Source organism: Trichosurus vulpecula, chromosome 4, assembly GCF_011100635.1.
Source record: "Trichosurus vulpecula isolate mTriVul1 chromosome 4, mTriVul1.pri, whole genome shotgun sequence".
NCBI lineage: Eukaryota > Metazoa > Chordata > Mammalia > Diprotodontia > Phalangeridae > Trichosurus > Trichosurus vulpecula.
The window spans coordinates 300,196,803-300,223,910 of NC_050576.1; the positions used below are offsets into that span (position 1 = coordinate 300,196,803).

Below are 27,108 nucleotides of genomic sequence, written 5' to 3' on the forward strand. Positions count from 1 at the left end.
GAATGGTCAGTTACATAGGAGAACCTGCAGAGGGTGTTGAAAACAACTAGAACATTTTTTTCTACCTTCTCCTTACCTTCCCTTTGATGTGACTGCTCTCACCTTTATCCTTAATAACTATACCACCCTGAATGGCACAGCAAGGGCAGCTTGACAAAGAACAACATGCACTATTAGAAAAAATGGCACTGGAGTTGAGGGCTGGACTCCAGGCTACACCCTGATTCTCTAGGCCTTAATGTTCTCATCTGTAAAACAAGGGGAATTGGGCCAGATAACCATGAAAGTTCTTTTTGACTTTAACATGCTATGCTGTTATGAAATTAGGCCAGTGACCAAGGATTCCAATGTTGGAAGTATGAAAACATACAATTGACTCATGATACAAAGAAAATATCTTTACTTGTATATCAAAGACTCTAGTAAATGGAAGGGTTTTTGTTTTTTTAAATGAGAGAAAATGTCAAAAAATTAAGTGTCCCGTTCAAGATTGAGAGCCATGGTAGATAACTAACTGTTTTGTTCTCCTGTCCTGATATTTCAAAGACCATCTCTGGCATGTGCCAAGCTGAATTGGAAGGAAAATCTGTTCAAGTTGTCAAAACTTTAAGCTGCTTCATGTCATTGGTCCACAGTATCTTTCTTTTTTTTCTTTTTCTTCTTTTTTTCTGGACTCTGAAAATAATTAAACAGGATGCAGAATTTTTTAAATGAGCTCTGAAAACATGTATTAATCAATTTATGCTAACAAATATTAAAAAAAAATCTGTATAAACGAACCTTAATCATATATGAAAATCTGACATCACAAACTCAACCAAAAACCTCCCTTCTTCTCTCGTATTTCAGGGAGTTTGCAAACTACAGCTCAAAATTTGGCTGACAATCTCCTTTTGTATAGCTCCTGAGCTAAGAATGATCTTTACATTTTAAAATAATTTATTGCATTAAAAAAATGTAAAAGCCATTTCTTAGCTCAGGGGCTATATAAACTAACCCCATTCTATCCCAAACCCTCAGTAAAATAATCACCCACAAAGCAATACTTTTGCAAATATAAGTACCATGAGGATATCAAGTTGTGGCTGCTTATGATACCACTGTATAATGATTTAAAGATAGACTTGTTTTCACAAGCAGAAAAAAATGTGGTAATTAAACTTGAAACATACTTCAATCACTATGCTAGTGGATGGCTCCACCTCTGAAGGAATTTCTTCTTTTATTTTCTTCTTTTTTTCCTTTTTATCCTTTTTCTTTTTCTTCTTTGCAGAATCAATTTCTACTTCTTCTTCTTCCTCTGTAAAGAATGAAAAAAAAAAAACACAGAATACTGGATTTAAGAAACTTTCCTAATCCTGTAGCTCAATTTTCACTTTTCAATGAGGCCAAGAGAGATGAACTGATGGTGTGATGTTTCTCAGAATTCTTCCTGTCACAATGGACCTCAATGCCTTCAGGTGCCTTGCAGCCAAAAAAGGGGAGCATCTAAAAGACATTGCTTTACTTTTTCATGTGAACCCTAGGATGCCAGAAAAACCATCAACTTTCTTCATTTTACAGAGAGCAACATGAAGCAGCTTCCTCAGACTTTGTAAAAGAGCCAGTAATGTAGATGAGCTTTTTGTGCTTATAGCACTCTTATTTTCTGGTGATGGACTGAAGACCCATTCTTGCTCCCTCTGGGGCACACACTTAAAAGACAGGGATAAGTGACAGTTCATGACTTTCAAAGAGTTTCTCTATTAAAAATTGGCTAAGCTTTACAGGGTCCTAACTACAAACCTTGACATCACAAGTACCCAGCTCTAATCAACTGAACTAAGCCCAGAACACTACAATTATATTTAAAGTCCCTGGATTATTACAAAGTCTTGTATTTTTTCACTCAGCTGATTCCCTGAAGGATATGAGTAACTTCAGCATGCTTTGTCCTGTTATGCTCTAAGGTTCTGGCAGCAATAGATCAAAATCCTGTATTCCAAGAACTGAGATAGGGATACTAATTAGTATTTCACAGGCATAGTAACTATCACAAAGAATGATGCTCAGTTATTTCCTTCCCCAGCAGAGAAAATGGGGTTTTATCATTTTGTTTCTGTACTTATACAAGTTTCTAAATTCCAGAACAGAGATGCTTAAATTCTTTTATTTCCTTGGGGTCTATTTCAGACAAATGGCTTGAGTATTAAAACAAACAAAAAACCAGTAGTAATCTATCACCAGCATACATTTTCCTACATAAAACATGCAATGAAGCTCAGGTGTCATGTGATTCTAGTCCAATCTGTTTCTCTCACTGAAATTTGCTTTACAACAGAATTAATGGATGGATATCTACCTACTTCTTGAAAATGTGCTAGTGAGAGCTTATTATCTTGCAAGGTGGCCCAATTCAAATGTTGAACACATCTAAATTGTTATTATCTAAGCAAACTTAAAATTCAGATAACTTAGCCTGCTCCCCCCTTCTGCTTAGCCTTCATATTTCTTTCTTGGTACACAGGCTGTGTAAATGGCTCAAGAAAGTGCAAGAGAGTACCAACTACCCAAGTATTGTATTTACAGTCTGGAATCTGACTTTCGGCCTACATATTAGTCTCACCCATGTACCTGCTCACCTCTTCATTCCTTCATCTGTAAAAATGTCTAGTACATATGTTGGTGTATTGGAGACTTCACTGATGTGGGGATGTGAAGTTTTTTTTAAGTGACATGCTTAGACAAAATCTCAGAGAAGACAGTGACTAAAATTAGTTTCATACTTCAAAAGGAACAATCGGTAACAAACAGAAAGCATCTTAACCCTGGCACAATTTGATTTTACCAACAATGAGAAGTAACTGGAATACAAAAGCAATCACACATAAATATTTAATGACACCTTCCTTATGGGTCAGGATCAGTTGTTCTTTTATAAATTTGGAGATATAATTAGGAGATGACCTGAAGGTTTCCCCTGCTTCTTAATATCAGCATTGTTAGATACTTTAAAAGATGACCTAAGTATTTAGTAAATATTTCGTTTGCTAGTTTAACACCATCCACCCTCAAAACATGCAACTCTCTTTCAGATGTCCAAAGGAATTGCCTATTTGTCTTTCAAAGCCAAATACTTCTCCCAGATCATGAATCTGTAATCAACAAAGAAACTCAAGTATAGATTAGACAAAAGAAGAAGTTCAAAACAACCTTTAACTTCCACGATCTTGGCTTTTTTTGCTTTCACCTCAACCTTCGGTTCATCATCTTGTTCTTCTGACACTTCTTGAAACTTGCGTTTCTTAGACAATGTTGGAAGAGTTGAGTCACCAGACGGATCATAAGTTTTTATTTCACTGAAAGAGAGTCAAGTAATTTCATCAAGCGCTACAGATATTTAGCAATCTTTTTAGAATTCTGTACAAGGCAGCATAATGCCAGCTTCAACATTACAATGTGATACAACTTGCATCTGAAATATTTTGGGAGATGTATGAGTTAAATATCAAAACGAACCTCTCAAGCAAATCTAACACTTGAATGGTGGTGAGCTAGCCGAATCAATGTTTCCCCCTTTAGGAGCCATGATGGCACAAAACCATCTTAAGATCTCCTTCTAAACTGACAAGGCGCAGGTAAGCTTTCAGTGAGGTACAGCTGAGCCCTCCCCAAACGCAATGAGCACCTGCTCACCTACCTTTTATGGAGATACTTTTCTGTTTTTGCTAATGCCTTTCCTGTGCCACTGATTTTTCTTATCTGAAAAGCAAAAGAACAGTCACCCACAATCAAACTGTTCGTTCAGGTTTTTACAATCTCACTCATCCATATTATCTCTGTCCTTGTACACTTTTATAGTCCAGTGTCCAATTAAATTGCTTCTTGAAGTCACACAAAAAAGGCCCACAAGGGACACAGGAGGATTGGGTTAACCTTTTCCAAACAGTGAATGACTGTAATTTATATACTGCTTTATGGTTTACAAAACAATTAATGGACTTGCAATAATCATGTGTGGTAAGTATTTTCATCTCCATTCTACAGATGAGGAAAGTAAAACTCAGAAAGTTTAAGTCTCTATGACAATTGGGTAGTTCAGTGAATAGGGTGCTGGAGGCCTGGAGTCATGAGGACCAGAGGTCAAATCTGGCCCCAGACACTTAGCAGTTATGTGATCCTGGGCTACTCATGTAACCTGTCTGCCTCAGTTTCCTCTTATGTAAAATGGTGATAATAGCACTCCCAAGGGCTGTTGTGACAATCAAGTGATACACTATCTGTAAAGTGCTTAGCAAAGTGCTGGGGACAACACAAAGTAGGCACTTAATAAACACTCTCCCCACCATCCCCTGCTGGGGTCACAGGTTAGCAAATGCCAGAAATGGAATTTGAAGCCAGGTCTTCCTGATTCTGATATCAGGTACTCTTCATCATACCATGTACTTGGTTTTTATTAGACACAATATAGAAAAGAAGAAATCCTTCTAGACTCAAGAGTAGAATTCCAGGATAATTCTAGTTCATCAACTGCTCCTAGTCTCTTACTATTTAAACACACACACGCACGCGCACACACACACGCACACACATGCATACACACACAAATAAATATATACACAAAGAATCACATGACTGAGCAGGTTTAGCATAAAAAATATCACTCATTTCTTAAAATTGTGAACTAGTAGCAAGCTTTAGTAAAGCTCAAGAAAGTACAGTGATCTACACAGGTACAAGCATTTTAAAATTCTATTTTGTTCTTTGCCCTTTTTAGGGGCCTCAACTCTTTAATTAAAAAGTACTAAATTAAATTTAATTAAAATGTACTAAAACTGAAAATTACCCTCTTCCCCTGGTAATCTTCCTGTTTTGTTGTTCAAATGTTAGCAAGGACATAGTTCTTACCCCTCTCTCTTCCAAATGCCTCAGCCGAGCTTCTAATTTGGCTCTGTTCTCAATTCCCATCTCAGCACTAGAATCCTCTCCAAAAGCATCGTAACGGATAGCCAAAGCAGTTTTGGCTGCCAACATTCGAGAAATCTGGAAGAGACACAGAGGAGAAGGACACTCATTCGACACATAGTTACTCTGCCCTCTCCACATTCTTCTTGTCACTTCTCAAACCTGTGAGTAGGACCTAGTCTAACCCATGTTCTGACATGACCCAACGGGGGCTTGAATACCTGATTGTAGCAACAGCAACTGGATGACACAGTTGTTCAGCCTCATTTACCAGTTCTCTTTCCACTTTACTCCATGCTCCCAACATATGGCTCTATTGCCTCTCAGAATTACAAAGATCCAGACCTTCTAAAACTCCATTTTTGGAAAACTGGTCATCACAGAGTGCCTGTCACATTCTCCATCCTAGTATGACCTCTAGTGCCTTGACCTTTGGTTCCTTTTCCTCAACACGGACCCCATGGCCTACCCTACCCCCTTGAGTGTTACACTAGACTGTCCCAGCAACCCTTGATCTCTTACCCATCCTTCCACTGCTCCTGCCTTGTGAACCTCCTTAGTAGTTAGCACCTCCATATCCATTTTCTCTACTCTGCTGCTTCTGGGAGCAAAGTAATAACCCCGTGGATTCCACCAACTACAAATATCTGCTCTATAACCACCAATGGGTGCTCCATACTACTGGATTATCCTCCAACTCTACAGGTACCACTTCCTACACCTTGTTCCTCCTTTGCCCATAGTTCCTCTCCTCCACTGTCAATGTCCTGCTCTTCAGTTGGCTTATTCCTATCTACCTACAAACTTTCTAAGGTTTCTTTAATCCTAAAACAACCTTCCCTTGACCCCCCCCTTAGGCTATCTAGCTAACATTTCATATTTCTACTCCCCTTCATATACTACAATCATATGAAGAAAATATGGATAACACCCACAGCCCCTCCTTTGGCACCAACTACTTCGATTGATTTTGGACTCCACTCTACTGAAAATACTTTCATACCACTGGCCTTTTTCTCCTCATTTTCTTTGCCTTCTCTAAAACTCTCATCACTGAGTCTGTGCTCCTAGACATTCCTGGCTCTTCTACCTCGCTAATTGCTCCCTTTGCCCGACCCTTTCTGTTTCTACCTCAAGGATCTGTCTGCCCTAGACTTTCTTCAACTCATCCTCTAAAATGCATCCAGATTTCTATGGCACTTTAAGGTTTACAAAGCATCCTTCATTCCCCAACCACCACATGTTTAGAGACTGACCAGCTTGTGCCTAAGGTTACACCCAGTGTTGGAGTTAAGATTTAAAATTTTGTCCCAAACTCCTTGTTCAGTGTTCTTATCACCAAGATAGATGGCACTCCATTCACTCCTCCCCTGGCAATTTCCTTCGTTACTCTGATGTAAACCATCAGCTCTATGCAGGCATGTCACATTTTTGCCTACTATCCTGATCTTGTCTTATTTGCACCCAGGAAAATATACTATAGAAACGGCACTAACGAGCGAAAGAAGGAGAAAAGAGACTGATCCATGCTGAAGGTACGAAACAACTGCGTAAGCACTGTGGACCTTGGCAATACTAAAACAAGGAAACTATGGGCACATAAGCCTTCTCTTCCATCTATACAAAATCTGCACAAGTCATTTATATATGGATCAAAGGAATCCTCAATTAGGGCATTAGGGAGCAGACTTTTATGACAGTCAGCAATGGACCATGTCTTTACTCCCATTTACTAACTGTTGATTTTGAAAAAAATACTGGATTCAGCATAACAAAATGTTGCCTTATAAGCTCTTTTACAACAAGGTGTCTCTACCTACCTACGGAAAAATTCAGCTAATTATATTTGCCTGAGTTTTTCTCCCCTCAGAAATGCTCCTAACATATCTCTCATTCCATAACAAGTTGCGATCTCCTCTCCACTTGCACAGTAAAGGAGGCAATAGCTGAGATAAAGATACTTGCTATATGATGGCAAACAATGGAGCGAGAAATTACCTAGAAGTAAAGAAATTTTTGTGAACCTTTCTTGAGAAACAGATATTTGAGCAACAAACAGTAACTCACTTTTCCTTTATTTTTGGGGGTGCTTTGGCCCACAAGGGACGCATGATAAATTAGGCCATATTTAGGGGTGTCCCGTCTCGTCTTCAGGGCTCTGAAGAGGGCCTTCTCAGCTCCAAGTATCTGCACGGTAGAAGCCGCATGCTTGGCCAAATTCAAAAGGGAACCTAGAAGAAGGTTACCAACTGTATACAATTAAACATGTAAATTGTGTGAAGCCTTGAACTAAAAACGAATGGTCAAGTCACTGAAAGCCTGTATAAATATTTTGTAGCACAGTGTGTATATGTCCTTTTCTAAAACTGTTTAAAAATAAGAGGTAAAACACCAAATCCTTTACTGGCAGCATTTAAATTTATCGCATACAAAGAACAGACGAAGAGAAAAAGGCTATGTTTGAATGAACAATTTTAACCAAGGGTAACATCTGCACAAGTCTAGAATAAGAATACTAATTATCCCCTTTTAGTTACTACACTGGAACCTCACTCTCCCATCATCCCTGAGTTCAGTGCTGTGGACTGGCACAGTTAACCAATGGCTATCAGTGAAGTCCTTCTGTATTTCACTAACTAAATCCCACTGGATCCTAACATGAATGTTCTATCTTTAATTTTACTAGGTGGTTGGTGTTAATGCAAAGTTCTAGTCTACCTCTCAGTGCTATTCAACAACCAAAGTAGGAGTCATGTCACAAGCTTCTAATCCAATCTAACAAAGGGTCAGAAGTGTCTCAGAAGAGGTAGTGACTAGAGTTGTCCTCATTATTGAAAAGAAGTCAGGCAAACCAATTAAAATCATCATAGAACACTTCAACCCTCAGTCTTGAATACCCACAGGACTGAATTAAATTAAAAAAAAAACAAAACAAAACAAAAAAAAACCAGTAGCTTTTCTTGTGTCTCACTACAAGTTTGAGCTCTAAGAAAGCTCTGGAATGCTTACTGCTAAAGCGAGGACACACAAAAAAATTCAAATGACAATAACTTGCCTGCATGAGAAATAAGCCTAGCTCCAACTAGCTCACCGACCATGACTGTCACATTGGGGGCTATGGCCATCATCCTGTTTTGAAGATACTCATACAGTTGGTTTCGATACTCTGAGATCTCAATCACCTGGTAAAAAAAAAAGTGTGCATAAGAAAAAGGTTAAATACGTCCTAACAAACTGCTCCGGTAGAGCTAAAAATTAAAAACGGAGATGGTAAAAGGAATACACAGTCCCTAGCCTTAAATTTAAAATCTGACTAGCGATGGTATGTATTATAGCTATGTATCTAAAATGAAGTAATATCTACATACACATAAGTTTATTATACACGCACACACACGTCTGCACATGTAAAAGGCTATCTACACGAAACACAAGTGAAATCATATACATTAAAAAAAACGGTTCCTGAGTCCTAAAGTTCAGTACTCTATAGAGAAGTCGGCCTTATTTCTCCTGCTTTGTAAAGTATTATACGCACTCAACAACAACTCCTGGAAGAAGAGACAAGCGAGTGCAGCACAGGACTCTGAAAGGCCTGGGTTCAGGCCCTGCCTCTGCCTGTACCAGCTGCGCGACCTCGGGCAACTTACTTATATCAGTGTTCTAGAAACTAGAAAAGAATTGCTGATCAATATTTCACCAAAGAAACTCTTCAATAAAATCACAGGGTCCGGATGAAAAAAAGAAAAAAGAGAGAAACAAAAATATTCCTTGGTCTGAGGCATATACACAAGACACTATTAAATAATAATGTAGAACTAATATGATCCAGGGTGGTCATACATCAAGTGGCAGGGAGGCCCAATAATGGTAGGATAAGAAAAGTCCACGTAAGTGGCAGAGAGGAAAAAGGCAAACTTTTAGGTTTAATTGTGAAATACCTTTGTGATTTGGGAAGTTTGGCCCGAATGTAAGCATCTGGGACTTGAATCTGTTAACAAGCAGCTAAGTCCAGACCTTTAAAGCACTCTTATGGAGTCAGCTTCCTATTAAACTGTATTTTTACCAAGTGTATTCAAATTAAACTTTCTACTTCAGCAACAATATTTTCTTCTAAATTAAGACTGCTGCATATCTTCAAGGGAAATGACTGTTGCATAATGTGTATAACCAAAGAATTGTTACTTGGAGGAGTGTGGTAAGAGCATGAAATAGGCTTTGAGATGTAGAAGGGACTTTAGAGGTCATCCCATTCAAACTCCTGGTGACCAAGAGAGGTTAAGTGACTTTCCCCACAAAGTCACACAGTGCCAGACCTGGGATTTAGACTTCTGGCTCCAAATCCAGAACTTTCCCCACAGTTCTACATTGCTCCCCTTGCCCCCTACCTCCCAATACCAATCACTACTATTCTAAAGCTGATGATCTAGATTGTGGATTACATGGCTCCCTTTTACTTTTTCTTCTTTCTCCCTCTAAATTGCCTTTTGACCACTCTCTGGACATCCTTTGGAAGCTATAAAGAGGAAAAATGGCAACAGCTTACGTAAGATGGCATCAGATGAGGTAGTGACTGCAAACCCTCATATTTATATATCAGGTGAGAATCAATATAAAATCATCACTGCCATCATTGTTGTGACTGATAACTTCCTGGCTGAGCAATCACTAGAATTGCTTTACCTGGTTGCAGAGGTGTAAGATATTGTTTATATCTTCTTCTGAAACTTCAGTTCCCATAGAAATCTCTGCAGCTGCTTTCACTTCAGCTTCAACCTCCTCTGATAAAATTTCAGAAAGATCTGAAGAAGCAAAGTTCTGCCTGTCTCCTGGGGGGAGGGAAGAAAAAAAATCAATGATTGGCAGAAAGATAAGCAAACAATATTACATCAAAAGGTTAAAGATAAAAATGGATAATGATCCAAATGACAATACAAAACAAGAAATTAGTGAACAAATGTGGCTCTATGGTTTTCCCTCTTATGACATAGCTTTAGATATACTTGAGATTTTCCAGTTTTGTATTTATTTAAAAAACATATTCTAGGGAACAAGGGCAAAACAAAACTCTCTGTTTGAGAGTGTAAGATGGTACACAGGAGAATGTTTATTTTGGCAAAAGCAGACCTATATACTTCCAAGAGATAAAAGCTCAGAATGTGCTGCAGTGAGCCAAGTGGTGGCAGGATATTCTATTGTAACACGCTAATGCATCATGAAGCCACACAAAGAGTCAAACTCAAGCAAGTAACTTCCACATATCATAAACAATCCTCCCCTTGCTTCCCTATTAAACAATTTGAAGCTTCTTTTAAAGCATTTATCTGGCCTATGTAAATTGCAAGCTGACCACAAGAATCAATAATAGACATTCTTTGTTGTGTGTAGGAGTGATGAAAAAAAAAATCACAGTTGATCAAAACGATCCCCAAATCAAAGCCTAAGTCAGAGTAATTCCCAGTCCCTCCCTATCCCAAACATGATATTTAGAGATACATCACAGATTTTTTAATGCCAGTGCATACTATTGGAATCAATGGTTAAATTTTAACGACTGTTCTTGCCCAAAAGGATAAGTAATAAATAATTCACTCACCAACTTTCCGCAAACATTTGCAGTAAGTTAAATTATCTGTAATGATTTTTCCCAATTCAGGGAAATGCCAACCATACCATTCTCTACATCGCATAATGTAGTTATTTAGTTCTTTATCCAGGTCATCTAATAAAGCTGTAACAGGTTTTAAAAAAAGAAAAGAAAGAAATATATCAACACCATTAAATGGAATTGCTTTGCAGAGCTAGGAGACAATTGGTAATGAACACTGCATTCACTTTTGCTAAACCATTTCCCCCTTTGTTGTAAGAGATGGCTCTTTTGGGTAGGGGAGGGATATATTGGGAAGTGAAGATTATATAAAAACAAAAGATCAATTTTTAAAAGGTATAAATATAACCACTTAAATATTATAAATTACTCTTGAAATTTTTAGGCTGTTCATTTTGCTTTCTCAATCAAAAAAGCCTTCTTTCCCAGCCATCAGAGAAAATAGCCTTGACAGAATAGTGGAGTTTTACTTCACTTAAAAAAAAAAACAAACAAACCTGACTGAGAGGTACTAAATAAATCTGTTTATCAAACAAAGGCTCTAATCTTAGATTATACCCAAGTTCCTTCATCTACTCTAGCTAAGAATTCTCTCTCCCTGCAAGAAAGCATTCCTGACTGTGCTCCACACTGAGTGGGACTATAGATTTGTATTTTGTTTTGCATTTTGCTCCTTGTTACTTGTGGCAACCTCACTCTTAACTTCTGAGGCACAAAAGATGGGCAAGAAGGTAGGTGACTGCTGGAAAAAAGTCAGGTTTAAAAAAAAAACTGAATAGAGATATTTTCTAGAATATTAACAGTAGTAATTTCTAGTGTATTACTAAATTTGCAAAAGAACAAGCCATAAAAATCTATTTTCTGTAGGTCAAAAGTGACTTTAAATATAAACAATACTTGTTTTAATGGGTATTTTTGTTCAAAGTCAGTATTTACAACTATCTAACATTAAGAACTATTAAATTCCTCTAGGACATGACCTATTCTTTGGTTCTTTATCAGTATTACTATTGTGGGCTTGAGAAACTTCTCATGTGTCTTCTTAGCTATACAGAACTTTGCTTTATCTAATATTGCCAAACTCATTCTTGTATATCAATACTATTTCTCCCCCTTTTTGTTGCTACCTAAAAAGCCTAATACCACATTGGTTGAACCACAGAAGGTCTTATAAATTGGGATGAAGTAATCCATGAAATGTAAGATCAATTAAGTTTATTTTTATTACCTATTCCTTTATTTATTTATTACCTATACCTTTATTCCCCCTTCTTGAGTTATCCGAATACTACTTTCATTCTTTCTTCCTTTTTATTTCTAAAGCCAACATTGTGTCCACATTAGCATCACTGTACAAACCCACATTTTAACTTAAGCAAAAACAAGCTGCAAACAAATTGCTGGGAAAAGCAAAAAGTCTTAGAACTCTTTTCAAACAGTTTAAAACCTCCCAACTAAAAAACACAATTCTCCTCGTACACTTAGAGGATTGAACATTATGCTATTCTCTAGGGCACCACAATACAACTAACACTTCCTAAAAGCATTATGTCTTCTCTCTGACAAGTAGAGGGCCAACATATTGTTATCTTCCCTGTTGTCTCAGTGGTAGTGACGAATGTCAAATCATTTATTTTCATTCAACAAAACTCCATCACTGACAACAAAACATGGGAAATTAAAGAGTCTATCAAAACATGTAATGAAAATGACCTATTGTAGAATATTCTTAGTAAAATAGGAGAATGAAACATTTACATCTGGGACACTAGAGTTTAATCCCCTCATTTCATATATGAATGAGATGAGGTCTAGGAACTTGCCAAGATCACAAATCTAACCTGTAGTAAAGCCAGGAACAGAAACCAGATTTTGTGGCCTCCATCCATGAGCTCTCTCCACTATATCATAATGCATGGAATAGAGTAATCAAGAAAAAAAGCTCTGCATACTGTACTTACAGATTGCCTGAACAATCATGGTGTCCACTTTATCGGCGCTAAATTTCAGCTTATACCGAGAGAGGCTGTGAAAACCAATGAAGTAATTATTCTCCAGAAAAAGCATTTCCTTGTAATCTTATTGCCAGGATTTATTAATAGAAAACAACACCTATAAGACAAGAGAAAGCATGCCCATAGTTCGCACCATATCCTGCCAGCTTCTGCAGTTATACTGTGACCCACCCACAATGTTAATAAAAAGCTGTTTTAAAATTGTCCTGTTCCTATTAGCAAGGCCGATGGCAATGATGCTGATACACAGCACACTTCTATGAAGTACACATAAAAATCAATCTGATAACAGCATCTTAGTCAGAGGTGGGATTCAGCTGGGTTGCACTGGTTTGGTTGAACCAATACCTAAATTTATGTTGAGTTTGGCGAACTGGTTGTTAAAATGGCAATTGTAATCAGGGTTCTCTCTAAGGTGGGAGCAAATTTACATTCCTTACTTTTTTAATTTTGTATACAATGCTGTGTTCATTTACTTCATACTCACAAAAAGAGTTGCCCACCTTTTGTCCCTTCCCAGAAAAAGGGTCTCTTTTGCAAACATTTAAAAATTAAAAACCAAATGAGGGCAGATTAATTTTGGACACAGCATTGGATACAAACCTCAAAACAAAACGGTCATTAGGGCAGAGAACTGGTTGTTAATTTATTTGAATCCCACCACCGTTCTTAGTGTTAAGGATCCATTCACTAGGTAGCTTAGGCTTCTAATCAGTAATCAAATATACAAATCTAAACTCAATTCAACAAAGATTCATTAATTACTTACTATGTGTAAGTAGCAAATGTAAAGACAAGGAACAAACTATTCCCTGCACCTAAGGAACCTACATTCTACTGGGGACATTTAACACCTACACAGTTAAATATGATACAAAGTAAACTCAGGAAGGATGAAAGAACAGGTTGGATAACTACCTATTAAAGATGTTGAGGAGAGATTTCTGGGTTCGCTGGGTGGTGCAGTGAGTAGGGCACTGGCCCTGAGTTCAAATCTGGCCTCAGACACTTGACACTTGCTAGCTATATGACCTTGGGTAAGTCACTCAACCCCAATTGCCACCTTCCCTTCTCTCTCCTCCAAAAAAATAATAATAATAATAATAATAATAAAAAAGGATTTCTCCTGGGGGCAACCAGTTGGACTTGGTGTCCTTAGATTCCTCCCAATTCTTAATATTCTATCTGCCATCCTTTGGTAGAGCTAGGAGCCAATAAAGGAGAAAATGAAGATGTATGGACAAAAAAAAAAAGACTCTGAATGTGATTCAAAGATGAAGATCGCAAAAGAAAATCAAACTCCCAGTCACACGGAAACAATCCATATTTAAAAAAAAAAAAAAGCACTACAAATTGAGGGGTCCCCTCCCCATAATGAGAAATTTCTCTCTTAACATGTTCCCTCCTTACGTATAGGTGAGGAGGAAAAAGATTTTTCTAAGTTCCAGTCTTCTCTCCTTGTGGTAATTTCCCTTTCTAAATTTCAGTCTTTAGATCAAGAATTATGTTATAAAGCAGTTATAGGCATTAAAGGCTGCTTAAGAACAAACAAAACTCACCTGTGTGCTAATCCTAGACACATGGCAGCCATTTCCCGAGATGGAAGACCAGTGATTAACCCTTCTATCTGGGAGCGAATTCCCCTCATCAGTTCAGTTATAGTAGGACTATGGATACAACTGAGGTTCAGTTTGTCCTACAGAAAGAAAATCATGAAAAATTAATTATGCAATAGAGTAAATTTTCCAACAATATTTCACAACACACAGATCACTGGTTAATAATCCTTATCACCAGCGCACATCCATACGCACGGAAATATACAAGATCTGTATATATTTAGCACAGGATATGCTGCATAGTAGGCACTTAAATGTTTCCTGAGAGGTGTTTTCGTATGGATGCTCATTGTTATATGTATATGTAGATTAGCTTGTTCAGTTACTTTTCAGGTGTGTCTAACTCTTCATGACCCCTTTTGGTGTTTTCTTGGCAAAGATACTGGAGTGATTTACTATTTTCTTTTCCAGCACATTTTACAAATAAGGAAACTGAGGCAAATAGGATTAAGTGACTTAAGAGGTGGCCATAACTATGTCTTCTTTTGAACTCCTGAGTTCAGAAAGGTCTCTACTGTAGTGTAAATGTGGGTGCACAGCTTTGTGGTAAATCTATGTTCTGTTCTGCCAGTTTCTGTGGGGTGCTGACTCCATTATGGCAAGGTCATGTAACCAGAGCTCAATGAAATACACCAAATTGAGGGAAGATGTGAGTCTCTGTCAGTAGGATGGTGTCTTCAAGCTGATTATGACTGGGTAAATACATACTAACTACACCCCCACAGCCACCTACAGACAGTGCTGAAACAGAAGATTGTCCACTCTGGGAAGAGTCAGTCGGGTACTTCTAGTCACTGTGGTCACACACCATAACTCTCAGGGGAGAGTGGTACTTGCCCACTTCCTAGTCCTTTTAAACAGCATCCAGTTAGGGGCTAGCAGTGCTAACTGGTTCTTAAACCTACAAACAGAAGTACAGGAAGTTTCCCAACATCCCTGGTCACTCAGGAATTCACCTGCAAACCACAATATCTCTTCTATGAACCAACCACCAGGTGGCATAACTGCCTCAAGATAGCTTGTCTGTCAGGTGAGTATCAGGGACAAGTATGCCACCTACAGTTCTTACCTTGGGAATTAGGCCTGTGGATACATAAACACAAACACACATGGAATGCTTGAGGATGGGAAATAAAAACAGCATCTCAGACTGTACATAAAGACAATCCATGTGTCCAAACGGTGAATATGAATAAAAGTGGCTTGAAAATTCAGAAAGCAAAATGAGAGTTCTGTGTTGCCTAAACTCACCTTTAAGTAATCTGCATAAAAAACAATTCTAGTTATAGGTATAACTTGAAATATAATGCATACCAATAATATTCCTCAGACTATGCTGAATAAAATTATTAATGAAGATGAGTGGCAAATTCTTGAACGGGGGTGTTTTAAATTGTCACTAAAATCAGTGGAGGTTTTTAGACTTTTATTTGGTTTAACCTTGTTAAAATGTACAGTATGCTAATGGCCCTAATAAAATCATTAATTTTAGGAATTTTAGAGGTCATCTGGACTAAGCCTCTCATTTTTCAGATGAGTAAACTGAGGCCCGCAAAGCTTAAATAATTCAGCTAAGGTTACACAGGTAGTAACCAGCAAAAAGCAAGATTCCAACACATGACTTCCGAACCCAGGTGTTCCCCACTATCACTAAGATATTCTATATTACTTTATCCTTTGTCTTATTATGACAATACCTTAATATTTTAAACCTACCACTAAAATCTGGGGAATGTTTGTCATTTTTGAGCTTCATTCCCTGCAGAGAAAGTGGGGGATTGAAGGTCTAAAGCAGTTTTATCCACTAACTACGGTTGGCTTTTATATGCTAAGCAAAGTGAAAAGGGTTTGATTTGCATTTTTGGGGGTGGGGGGTATAGGAAAATATAGAAATTTATATATAATATAAAAATATAAACACACTATATTGTATATAAAAATAAATCTGAAACTCACTAATATTTAAGCTAAGTTTTTTACAGTGAGTTATGAAAGCACCTGTATTTTCTAGATGTAAGAAACATATACAACTTTCCCCATTTTCACATTCACATAATAATTAAGAAAAAGGTAAAAGTATATTTTACAACGAATATGAAGGAGAAGACAAACCAACATTTATAAACCTGGATTATCAAAACAAATCATTTAAACAACTATCCTGAATTGCTAGAGCAGAAGTTCCTAAATTTACTTGGCTTACCACCCCCTTCTAAAAAAAAAAAAAAAAAACTACTCAGCACCCCCTGGAAATCTGTTTTTTTTTTTTCAATTTGCACCATTTCAAAAAACAACAAAAAAATATGCATCTTAAATTTAACAATTTATTGTAAATGTGTAGGTTTTTTTCCTGCATTGGAATCTTGATGATGCAATACTATGTCATGTAACCATATAGTACCATATTATAAACAAGTCATTACATGCACATATTCCTGCCAATGTACGCTGAACTTCCCGATAATGAACGACGCTTGCCTGCCAACACTTGCTTTTTAAGACCTGTTGGTGGACTTAACCACTGGTTGGTTATAACTTGCATTTTGTGTGTTTATTTGGAAAATAATGCAATCACTACCATTTTTAACTCTGTTACACGACAGATGAAACATGTACAAGTGGCTTTTCAAAATTTTCTTCTCTTCTTTCCTTATGCTTCCACCACACCCTTGTTTTTATTCAATGACTCCCAATTGCAACTGAAGCTATTACCACCCCCTAGGTTGTTCCAGCATTCAAGGGGATGGCATCAGCCACTTTGGGAACCTATGCTAGAGAAACTATAAAAAGTACTCAGCGTAATGAGCTGTTGGGTGGCAGTGGATGAAACTAAAAACAGAAAACAAAACTGGCTAAACTTCAACTGAGGAATAACTGAACAATTTGAACATAAATTTAATGGATTATTTTACCATAAGAAATGAAAAAAAAAGAGATTCAGAGAAACTTGGGAATACTTGGGTGAATTCAAGAACCAGGAAAACAACGTATGGTATTATAACAGTGTATGGTATTATAGGCTGTACTATAATAGGGAAAGGAAACAACTCTAAAAGAATGAATAACTCGCATCAATGCAATGACCAATCATGCATGACCCCAGCAGATGAATGGAGAATCGTGCTTTTCTCATCTCTTTCGAAGAGAGGAGAAACAAGGAAAACAGACACAGCCAATGGCAGGGATCTGGTTTGACTACACTCATTTGCTACAGGGAAGGACTTTTAATTTTGGAGGGTGGGATGGGGCAGAGAAATCAAGTAATGATAATGACCCTCCCACCTGGCAAAAGAAAATCCACTTTTACCTTTATGACACCCCCCAGTTTGGCATCGGCAACAGCCAGCTGCTCATGGGCTTCTTTTGCAGCTATCTTCTTCAGGACTTTCTTCAAATTCTTACTGAGTTTACCTTCTACCAAAGCTGTGGAGGCTTTTTAGGAAGTAAAAAAAAAAAAAAAAAAAAAAAAAAAAAGGTAAAAAATATAGAATTTAAAAAAAACCTAAAATAAAGCAAAATATTTATTTATACTACTAAAAGCAAAGCAATGTTCCTTCCAGGAAGCTTCAATGTCAGGGAAAATCTACGTCCTTGGAAAAGCTTTTAGGTCCAGTTAAATGAAATAGTAAACCCTTTCAGTCAAAAACCTGTATTAGGCTCTCAGAATTAGGAAAATACTTATTATTAAGAGCTTACCCTAACACTGATTTCTGGTTTTCAAAACATTCCAGTTTTCTGCATAATGAGATCATAGACATCTTATAATAATTAAATTTTCTGAACTCTATTAATAGGGATTGTTATTTTATGTATCTTTGCTGTTGTTCAGTTGTTTCAGATTCTTCATGACCCCAATTGGGATTTTCTTGGTAAAGATACTGGAGTGGCTTGCCATTTCCTTTTCTAGTTCATTTTACAGATGAGGAAACTGAGGCAAACAGGGTTAAGTGATTTGCCCATGGTCGCACAGCTAGTAAATGTCTGAGGCCAGATTTGAACTCAGGCAAGACATGACTGAAACAACTGAACGTGTTGCATACATCAAACTTATTCATGCCTCTACATCCTAAATTACACATTCCCCCAACGAAAAATGACAAAGAGTATGAAAATATGTATGGGGAAGAGGGCTGGGGGGATGTTCCTCCTAGGTTGGAAAGCAGAACCACTAGTGAAACCTGGGGCTGGAGAAAGCCACAAGGTGATAAAGCATGGCCCTTTTGATGCTGGAGTCTAGTTAGGTTATAACCTTGCTGAAGGGCTACTGGGGACGGTGAGGATAGGTGGATAGGCGGTTGGGGTTCGCTCTATGCTGAGTGAAGGAGTGTGGAAGGGGAGTGGTCAAATTTATGTGGAGGTCAGCCTAGCTATGGAGGAAAGGAAAGGATATACGCATCTTCTGGCCCCAACTGGTTGAGGATAAAAGGGTAGACTAAAGATAACAGGGGCAAGTCAAGCCGGAATAATGATAGTAACAGACACTTATATCACATTTTCAAGTTTGCAAAGCACTTGTAAGACCTCTATTTGAGCCTTAACTCTGTGAGATCACTGGGATATACAGACATTACAGGCTAAGTGACTTACCCAAGGTCACCCACTGTCAGAGGCAGGATCCAAATCTAGCTCTTCATGACTGGCATTCTATTCACAACACATAACTCAACTTGTCTGCCCCCAGCTCAGAATCTACCACTGTACTTTACACATTGTTTTCCTGTAATTTTAATCATGTGTGTATACGTGTGTGTTTGTATATGGGTTTCTCCTTTTCACAAGGGACTTAAGAAATGATGCTGAATGAACTTAAAAGCTTCTGTGATAGTAAACAATTTTAGCTTTTCTGGTCTTACCTTTGACCTCTGGGCATTTTCAGCCTCTACTATTCTGTTTAGTATACTTCATTCATAATCACTATTTTAAAATGAGTTATAAACTGATGGCTAACGAACTCTCATCACTTAATCCACTTGACATCTTAGTAGCTGTTTTCCTGAATCAGATTAACTGAAGGGAGTAGTTTCAATTCTAGAATTTTCCCTACAAAAAAGGGAAGCCATTGCTTAACATCTTATCTCCAGATTGGACTTACAAAGTAAGAAGTCGTTTAGGTGATGATTCATACCAGAAAAGGATTTACCATCAACACAGCAGAGCTTCCATTTAAGAGTATGTTTAGAAAGTATCAAGCAATTTGGCAAGGACTAGAGGGATTGAGGGAATGGATAAAAATTTAAAGGAATTCATTTATGAGATTTCAGTGTCTCAATAGAAAAGCATGATATGACTTGGTTTAGAAAATTGTCCAAACAATCTAAATGTATCACATTGAAATATATTATGTATAAAATATATATTTCTCACATTTAAATATGCTTATTTCAGAATTCAGACAGTTCTGTGAATTGTTTCTCATTTAACTTCAGTGTTGTCTCAGCGGTAGTGACGAATTGGTGAATGAAATCACTTAAGATTCAGTTCCAACATATGTACATCACTGACAACACAACTCTAGCTGATTCATTCTAACTAATGCAAATAAACTTTTACTACAAAAACCAGATCACAAAAATAAAGTCAGACAAGGTTCTTCCTTTTTCCTTTTACCTGCTAATGCTTCGGTTGTGTCCTGGAACTTCTCAAAATGTTTTAGTTTTACTCTGCAAAGAAAAAGATATTCATGTTATCACAAATGTAATTTAGCTTTGGTTAGGTCCTGCCCTCCAGTAACTGGTATTTGTGTGGAGAACTCTGAAGTATGCCAAGTGCTTCACATCCATTATCTCTCATGCTGCAGGCATTATCCTCCTGTTACAGAGTACAAAGAGACTCAAAGGTGCTAAGTGACCTGCTGGTGGTTAGTTAGCATAGTTCAGGTTTAACTGAACCTGATTCGCTGGTCTAACATTATAGTATACAATACTCCTTTTCTTTATGCAAAATAATAACTTCTTCCTGACTCAGCAGATAGCCTTTGGCCCTGGTACCAAAAAATTTTTCCTTGAGAAGAGGGAACCATCACTGAGCCAGCCCATACTGGAAACTGTTCCATTAGCTGAAAGTTGCCATAATTTGGGCTCTGTTGACACAGCGTTTGAGAACCCAGAGTAGAACTTCAGTAGCAAAAAAGTCTTGTCCACATTGACCCACTGGACCTGAACTCCTTGAACAGCAGCAAATAGAACTGTACAAAAGGGAATGTCTTATGGTTCCAAATCAGAACTCTTAAGAGAGGCAATTTGGATAGAGCTGCCCCTCTGTTGTAACTATAAATACAAAATTACATACTCCTCAAAAAGTTGTGCTGGTGAATGGAAGGCACCTGTTACAAATGTCAAAGGGCTTTTTCTTTTTTTGTTTCCTGGCTGTGACAGGCGAATAGCTATACACAACAGCCTAGTGACTAGGATCCTATCTCACAGCTAATTAGTTTACAAAAGCCAATAGTGTTTAAAAAGAAATCACTGACATCAATAACTAATAGCATTTACATAACACTTTAAGGTTTGCAAAGCATTTTACAAGTTATCTTATTTTATCCTCAACAACCCTGGGAGATAGGTGCTATTATTATCCCTATTTTACAGATGATGAAATTGAGAAAACAGAGATTAAATGACTTGTCCAGAGTCACACAGCTAGTACAGTGTCTGAGGCCAGGTTTGATCTCAAGTCTTCCTGACTGCAAGTCCAGTGCGCTAATCACTGTATCACTAAGCTGCCTAACGGCACTCTGTTGGATCTTAAGAACTTCAAGCCTTTTTCTTTCCACGTTACAGACATTCCCCAGGAAGAGGTAAAATCCAGGGATTAAGTGATTTGCAACACGGATCATCTGAGGACCAAGATGATAAGAAGCCAGAAATGTAGCTACTATTACCCCAACTGTTTAACAGGGTTATGAGTATTCTAAGGGAACAAAGAAGGTGGCCTCAAAAAGTACTATACAATTCAGCTGGCATTTATTCAGCACCACCAGAATCAGACACTATGTTAAACCCTGGGGATACAAAAAAAGAAACTAACAGGTTAAGCTGTTAGATTTGGAGTCAGGAAAAATCTAGGCTCAAATACCACCCCATAATAACCTCAGTCAAGTCACTTCATTGCTGAATCTTAGTTTCCCCAGCTATAAAATGGGGTAATACCGTGGTGCTCAAATCACAAGAGTTGTATTGAGGATTAAATCCATGTAAATTGTTTGCAAAACTTAAAATGCTGTAAAAAGCACAAACTACTATCATCGCTAGACTCCACAGCCTAAGCCAGAAGTGTGAACAAAAGCAGTTAAGATGGTAGAAGGGTCAGATCATTTCTAACATGCCTTAGCACATGCTTCAATCCTGATTCCATTTAGATTTCAACTCGTTTCAGTACCCAATAAGTCTCCATGCTTCTAACTCAACCAGCCATAATTAGGAACATGAATATGGACATCATGTTTATTTAGCAGTTTTATGTTCCCCATTCATTTAGCTAAGTGAGCCATTCCACCATGCCTAAAAAGGGGGGGCAAGCAAGGCAGGGAGGAATGGGGGGAACTCAAGATCTAAGTTTTAATAGATTTTTTTTCTATCCTTGACTTGGACTTTGAATGAGGCTCTGAGAAGACCTCATAACATCTGAATATACCAAAATCAACACAAAGATGGCAGAACAGGAGGGATCATCACGGACAGGAGAATAACTTAAGTACTTTATAGATCAGACAGAAAACCCACTAAACCAGCCATTTCTCTAGGTAGCATAGGTCTGAAAAAAAATATTGTTTTGAAAAAATAGCTTAGATAGGAGTATGGCAGCTCTCATGACACTTAAGCTTGAAACTCTTGTGTACAGCCTTGGAATACCTGATAACAAACTTGGACACAAAGATTTATAAAGACAGCTCATTTCCCTCTCCCCTTGTAGGGACGGAGGGTGAGCCCCACCTCAAGGGGTCTGAAACATTTCATACAATATTGTATTTCTCAATACTGATTAGTTTTTTTTTTCCTTAAAAAAAGTTCTCTGGATTGCTCTCTGGAGGAAGGCATACTAGGGAAATCTAGGCAACGTCAATAGCATAAGTATCAACAAAATCTATATTTAAAATGTAACTACTTAGATCTGTGCTTTCTCAAGGAAACATCCTATGAATACTCCCCCCAACCCCCGCGCCCTCCCCAAACTGTCCTGATATGTTATTTCAGATTCCCTGGCTTCGAAACTTCCTCCAGTGATGCAGATCAGCAACTTCTAGTTTTAGGGAATGGTCTGGGCCACTGAGAAACTAAGGGATCTACCCACCAACACCGCTTCTGATTTCTAAGGCTGGACATCTCTCTACACACCAGGCATGTTGTTCTTTGAAGTTATTATACCCTGCCCTGACCATTAGATAACAGCACAAATAGAATTCAAATGAACTCTGCAATAAGCAAAGTAGTAATAAAAATTAAGGAAAAGCAAAGCAAACTATTAGTTAAGTTCCTTTTTTTCTTAAACCCCCACTAAGAATGCTTACATTTTATTTGCTTTCTCTGGAGTTTCAAATTCTTTCCATAAACTGTCCACTTCTTGTAATTTCTTTTCATTTAGAACCTGGAATAAAGATCAATTAAATTAATTTTTTAAAAAATGATATAGCAAAGGTTTCTGTTACATGCTCATGTTGTTGTCCCCTTCAAAATATATATAAGGATAATAGAAACTATTTCCCTCTTCCATAAATACATATAGGATCATTCACATTTCTTCTCCACCTGGTCCTATTTTTCAAGTAAATTAACTAATATTTAATATTCCAAAACTTTCACTAATTTCCTATTCTGAAGCCCCATGGTGGAGGTGACACCAGGTCGCTAAAGGTCAAGTGGAAGCTCTAGCAGGTTCTTCCAAGCTGGAAAGGCTTCAAATATGAACTCAATGACAGACTGTACTTTTGTTGTCCAATCTGACTAATTTTGGAGAGGCATATCACGTTGGCCACAAGTCTTGACCATGTACTAAATTACAGAAGAAGTATCTGTGTCTGTGGAGAGATTACCCACCCTGAAAAAAATCGCAATCCAAAGAACTCAAATCACCTTAAATTCTTAATTAATAAGACAAAGATAATTACGCAGAGCAAACACGCAGGAAATATTTGTTGAATGAATGATGTAAGATGTTATGTAAAGGATATAGTTTGCTGTTACAGAAGACCAACCACATAGCGTCCAAAAGTCTTAAGATGAAAACTAAAGGCCACAATTAAATTTTCTTTCTACCATTACTCAATAAATGACAATTCCATGCCCTCTTGCTCTAAGTGCTTTTTTTTTTGAAGGTGGGGAAAGGAGGGTATTTGGTCAGTGTAGTTGATGGTGGGTACTAAGTAGGACTAGCTACTCTTTAAATGGTGGTTGTCCTTGGTTCTCAAAGAGGACCAAGTGACATCACTATGTTAGAGTCAAGTTACAATGTGACAACTGTGGCTGATCAGACCAATATGAGCTCAGAATGCTAAACCACAGGTCCAGCACAAATAGTACACATGAACATTTGGGGTGGATTCTCCAAATCTGAGAATCTTGTGTTTCTTTTCGGCTATTTCAACGTAGATACAAGCCAAGACGAAAAGTGGAGAGAGTGCCAATGTATGATTTTTTTGTTCCCAGATGACTGTGCTCTCAATGCAGCCTCTGAAGCTGAGATGCAACAAAGTGTGGATTGTTTCCCTGCTGCTTGTGCTAATTTTGGCCTAGCTACTCTTTAAATGTACCAAATAATGGTTCTTCCCCCTAACTCTCATATAGGTAGGATACGTGAATTTAAAAAATTATTCAGTAATTCAATTCCAACCCATTTTTATGCAACCCCTACTCAACTAACCTGATTTTAATAAGGAAGTTAATGATTTGGCAATCTAAACATTCATCTCGCCAGCTAGCTAGTTTATCTCTTCCACTCAATCTAGTCAATTAACACTATGAGCTCCTACTAAGTGCCAGGCACTGTGCTAAATGCTGGGGATGCCAAGAAAGGCAAAAGACAATCCTTGCCCTCCAGCTCACAATCTAATGGAATTAACCCCAGGGCTTAGTAGAGTTCCTGGCACATATTAAGTATTTAAATAAACAATGTGGCACAGTGGATAGGGTGCTGAGTCTGGAGTCAGGAAGACTTGAGTTCAAATCCAGCCTCACACACTGAATAACTGTGACCCTGGGCAAGTCACTTAATCACTGTCTGCCTCAGTTTCCTCATAATAATGATGAGGAATGAATTCCCAAAGTTGGGAAGGGCGAGGGTCATGCATTCCCCATCAATAATAATAGCTACCTCCCAGGGTGGTTATCGGAGCCAAAAGAGATAATAACTGTAAAGCGCTTAGCAGATGGTAGTCGCTATACAAATGTTATTACTATAACTATTAGTGGAATCCACCCAACTAAGGTGCCACCCCTTCCCTTCTTTAGTTTGGGGGGGGGGGAGGAATGAGCTTTTTCTTCTCTAACTTCGGGGTTCTCCACCACGGGCCCGAGCCTGCCCACTTCGCACCGGTCCCTCCCTCCCTGAATCAGTCACTAATCAGACCAGGGGGTCACGAGCTCGGTCGTGGGGCAGCACACAGCCGGCGCCTAATCATAGTCCAACAGACCTTGCTTCAGAAAAGTGACGCTAAAAGTAGGTCGGTTTCCCGCACGCGGCACAGAGGCTGGAGGCCGAGAAGGTCCTGCTGGCCCTCCCCGGGCTCCGGGGCCACCAGACCTTCCGCACCAGGGGCAGTCCCCGCAGCTCCACGAGGGCGTGCGGTCCCTTCCCTTCCCCCGCTCCGCCCGCGCGCAGGCCCGTGCCGGGGCTCCGCATCCCCTGCGGCCACGTGCTCGGGAAACGGCTCCCCGGCACCCTCAAGCCGCAGCTCGCTCCACGCGCCCGAGGCCCGGCCCAGTCCAGGGCCTGACCCCGCCGCTGCCCCCACACCACCTCCTCTCAGAGGCCTACCTTGAAGATGGCGTAGCCGGCCGCCGTCTCAAACAGCACCAACATGGCGAGGCTGGAGTACGAGAGGCCGGGCGGCCCCCCGCGCGCGCCGATCCCACGGAGAAACTGCGGGGCGGGGGAGCGGCGCGGCGGCCCCTCAGGAGCCCCTTAAGTCAGTCGCACCGCTCCGAGCCTGCGGGGGGCATTGGAGAACTCCGGGCGAGCGAAGCGCGCGCAAACTTCAGACCACCTCCGAACACGGCACACGTGAGCTCATGGGAAGGTAAGGGAGGTGAAAGAGCAGAGAGCGGATGAAGGTACAAGGGCTTCTGGGATGCGGCTCGCCACTTCCGGGAGGGGAGGCGCTTGCGCGTTCTAGTGCTTTTGAATGACCGACGGAAACTGGAAGACTGATTGTTAGCAAGCGATTTCTGGTTCATGTTGCGGTTCGGAGCGAACGTCCCCCTCCCCCAAGCCCGGGTTTAGGATATGGTTGCTTATAGTCTCGTACCTAGATTGGCTGGAGATTTTGAATAAACAAAATAAAAAACTGAAGAATTAAGGTGGGGCGCGGGACACGAAGTGTGCCCTACTTCTGGTAAAGTAAAGAAGTCTTAAAATGTAGAAGCAGAGCTGGAACTTAGTCTCTTGTTCAGCCAGCAATATCTGAGGACTTGTTGATGACGTTGTAATTCATGACTTGATATTTATATGTGATTTTAACAAATTGCCCTGAGATCTCTACACGAAAAATGTTTATACTAAATATTGCATGCATACATAGGCGCTATATCTGTGTACTATTATATAATTTGTATATTGTTATATATGTAATATATAACAATATATAATGTTATATAGGGCTATTGCACACTTAAATGTTATATAATACAATTGTCTCATATACTGTTGTACTACATATGTAAAATATAGAGACAAATATGCCTATGTAGTACATAGACTTCTGTATGCCATATCTATGGTATACTAATATAGACATATATACATCTAATATTCCTAATAAATATAAAATATCTGTATACTGAAAGTGCAAGCACTTCGTTTGCAGAGAGACAGTGTGGAATAATGGAAAAAGCTGTATTTTTAAGTCAGAGCTGAGCCTCTGCTTCTATTTACCACTCGTGTGTGATGCTGGGAAGGGTCACTCTGAGTCTCACTTGGATCATCATAAAATGAAGGAGTTGGTCTAGAAGATTCCAAGGTTTCTACTCTGCCTTGGATCAGTGATCCTGCAGGGCTCCAGCCTCTTTGGAAGGAAGAATGTACTCCAGTACATAAAAATTTCATTAAGTACTTACTACTAATAGTACTCTCTACTCTGACTACTTGTATTTTAATCAACTCAAAGGTAGCATTACAAATGACAGTAGAAGGATTCCTGGACATCTTCATTCAATCAGTCAACCAAAAGCATTATTAAGTGCTTATATGCCAGGCATCCTACCTATCAGGGGATATAAAGAAAGGTAAAAATAGTTCATTCCCCGAGGAACTCACTTTATTTTGGGAGGGACACAAAGTCACCAAATTATGCATGCCTCCTTGAGGTCAGAGACAGGCTTTTGCCTCTTTTTGTATCCTCAGTGTTTAGCACGGTGTTTGGTACATAGTAGGTGCTTAATAAATGTTCATGGATTGAATAGGGATAGGATAGGGAAAAAATGCCATTTTAATGGGGGAGACAACATGTTAACAGCACATAGAAGTGATGTATAGAGTATATGGGAGGTAATCTCTGAGGGAAAGGCTCTAGTGGCTGGGAAGGAAGGGTAGAGGGAAGAGTCCCTTGCAGGTCAGATTTTAGCTGAAACTCTAAGGAAATCAGAAAAAGTAAGTAGCTGGGAAGGCTAAAATGGAAGACATCTAGTGTAAAAACATTGAGATAGGAGATTCCAGTGGTACATTGGAAGAACAGCAAGTCTGTTCATGAAGGGGTGTAAAGGTAGGAAGGTTG

General features: G+C 38.8%; 1 protein-coding gene and 4 non-coding genes across 5 annotated transcripts; all 5 read right to left on the minus strand.

Annotated features, from left to right (window-relative positions):
- Positions 1–385: 385 nt before the first annotated feature.
- Positions 386–25,471, minus strand: NOP58 (NOP58 ribonucleoprotein). Its single transcript, XM_036754923.1, has 15 exons — positions 25,155–25,471; positions 22,693–22,769; positions 19,794–19,846; positions 17,494–17,618; positions 14,127–14,263; positions 12,514–12,578; positions 10,541–10,675; positions 9,628–9,773; positions 8,000–8,126; positions 7,012–7,175; positions 4,888–5,022; positions 3,680–3,741; positions 3,193–3,338; positions 1,173–1,300; positions 386–675 (listed from the first exon to the last, which is right to left on the minus strand). The coding sequence occupies exons 1-15, from the start codon at positions 25,197–25,199 to the stop codon at positions 622–624; spliced, it is 1,599 nt and encodes a 532-aa protein (XP_036610818.1). The 5' UTR covers positions 25,200–25,471; the 3' UTR covers positions 386–621.
- Positions 7,737–7,819, minus strand: LOC118849356. Its single transcript, XR_005010402.1, has one exon. It is a non-coding gene; the product is annotated as a small nucleolar RNA SNORD11 (small nucleolar RNA).
- On the minus strand, positions 9,494–9,577 carry LOC118849357. The gene has a single exon (XR_005010403.1). It is a non-coding gene; the product is annotated as a small nucleolar RNA SNORD11B (small nucleolar RNA).
- Positions 12,143–12,223, minus strand: LOC118849338. Its single transcript, XR_005010387.1, has one exon. It is a non-coding gene; the product is annotated as a small nucleolar RNA SNORD70 (small nucleolar RNA).
- Positions 19,608–19,697, minus strand: LOC118849337. Its single transcript, XR_005010386.1, has one exon. It is a non-coding gene; the product is annotated as a small nucleolar RNA SNORD70 (small nucleolar RNA).
- Positions 25,472–27,108: the final 1,637 nt, after the last annotated feature.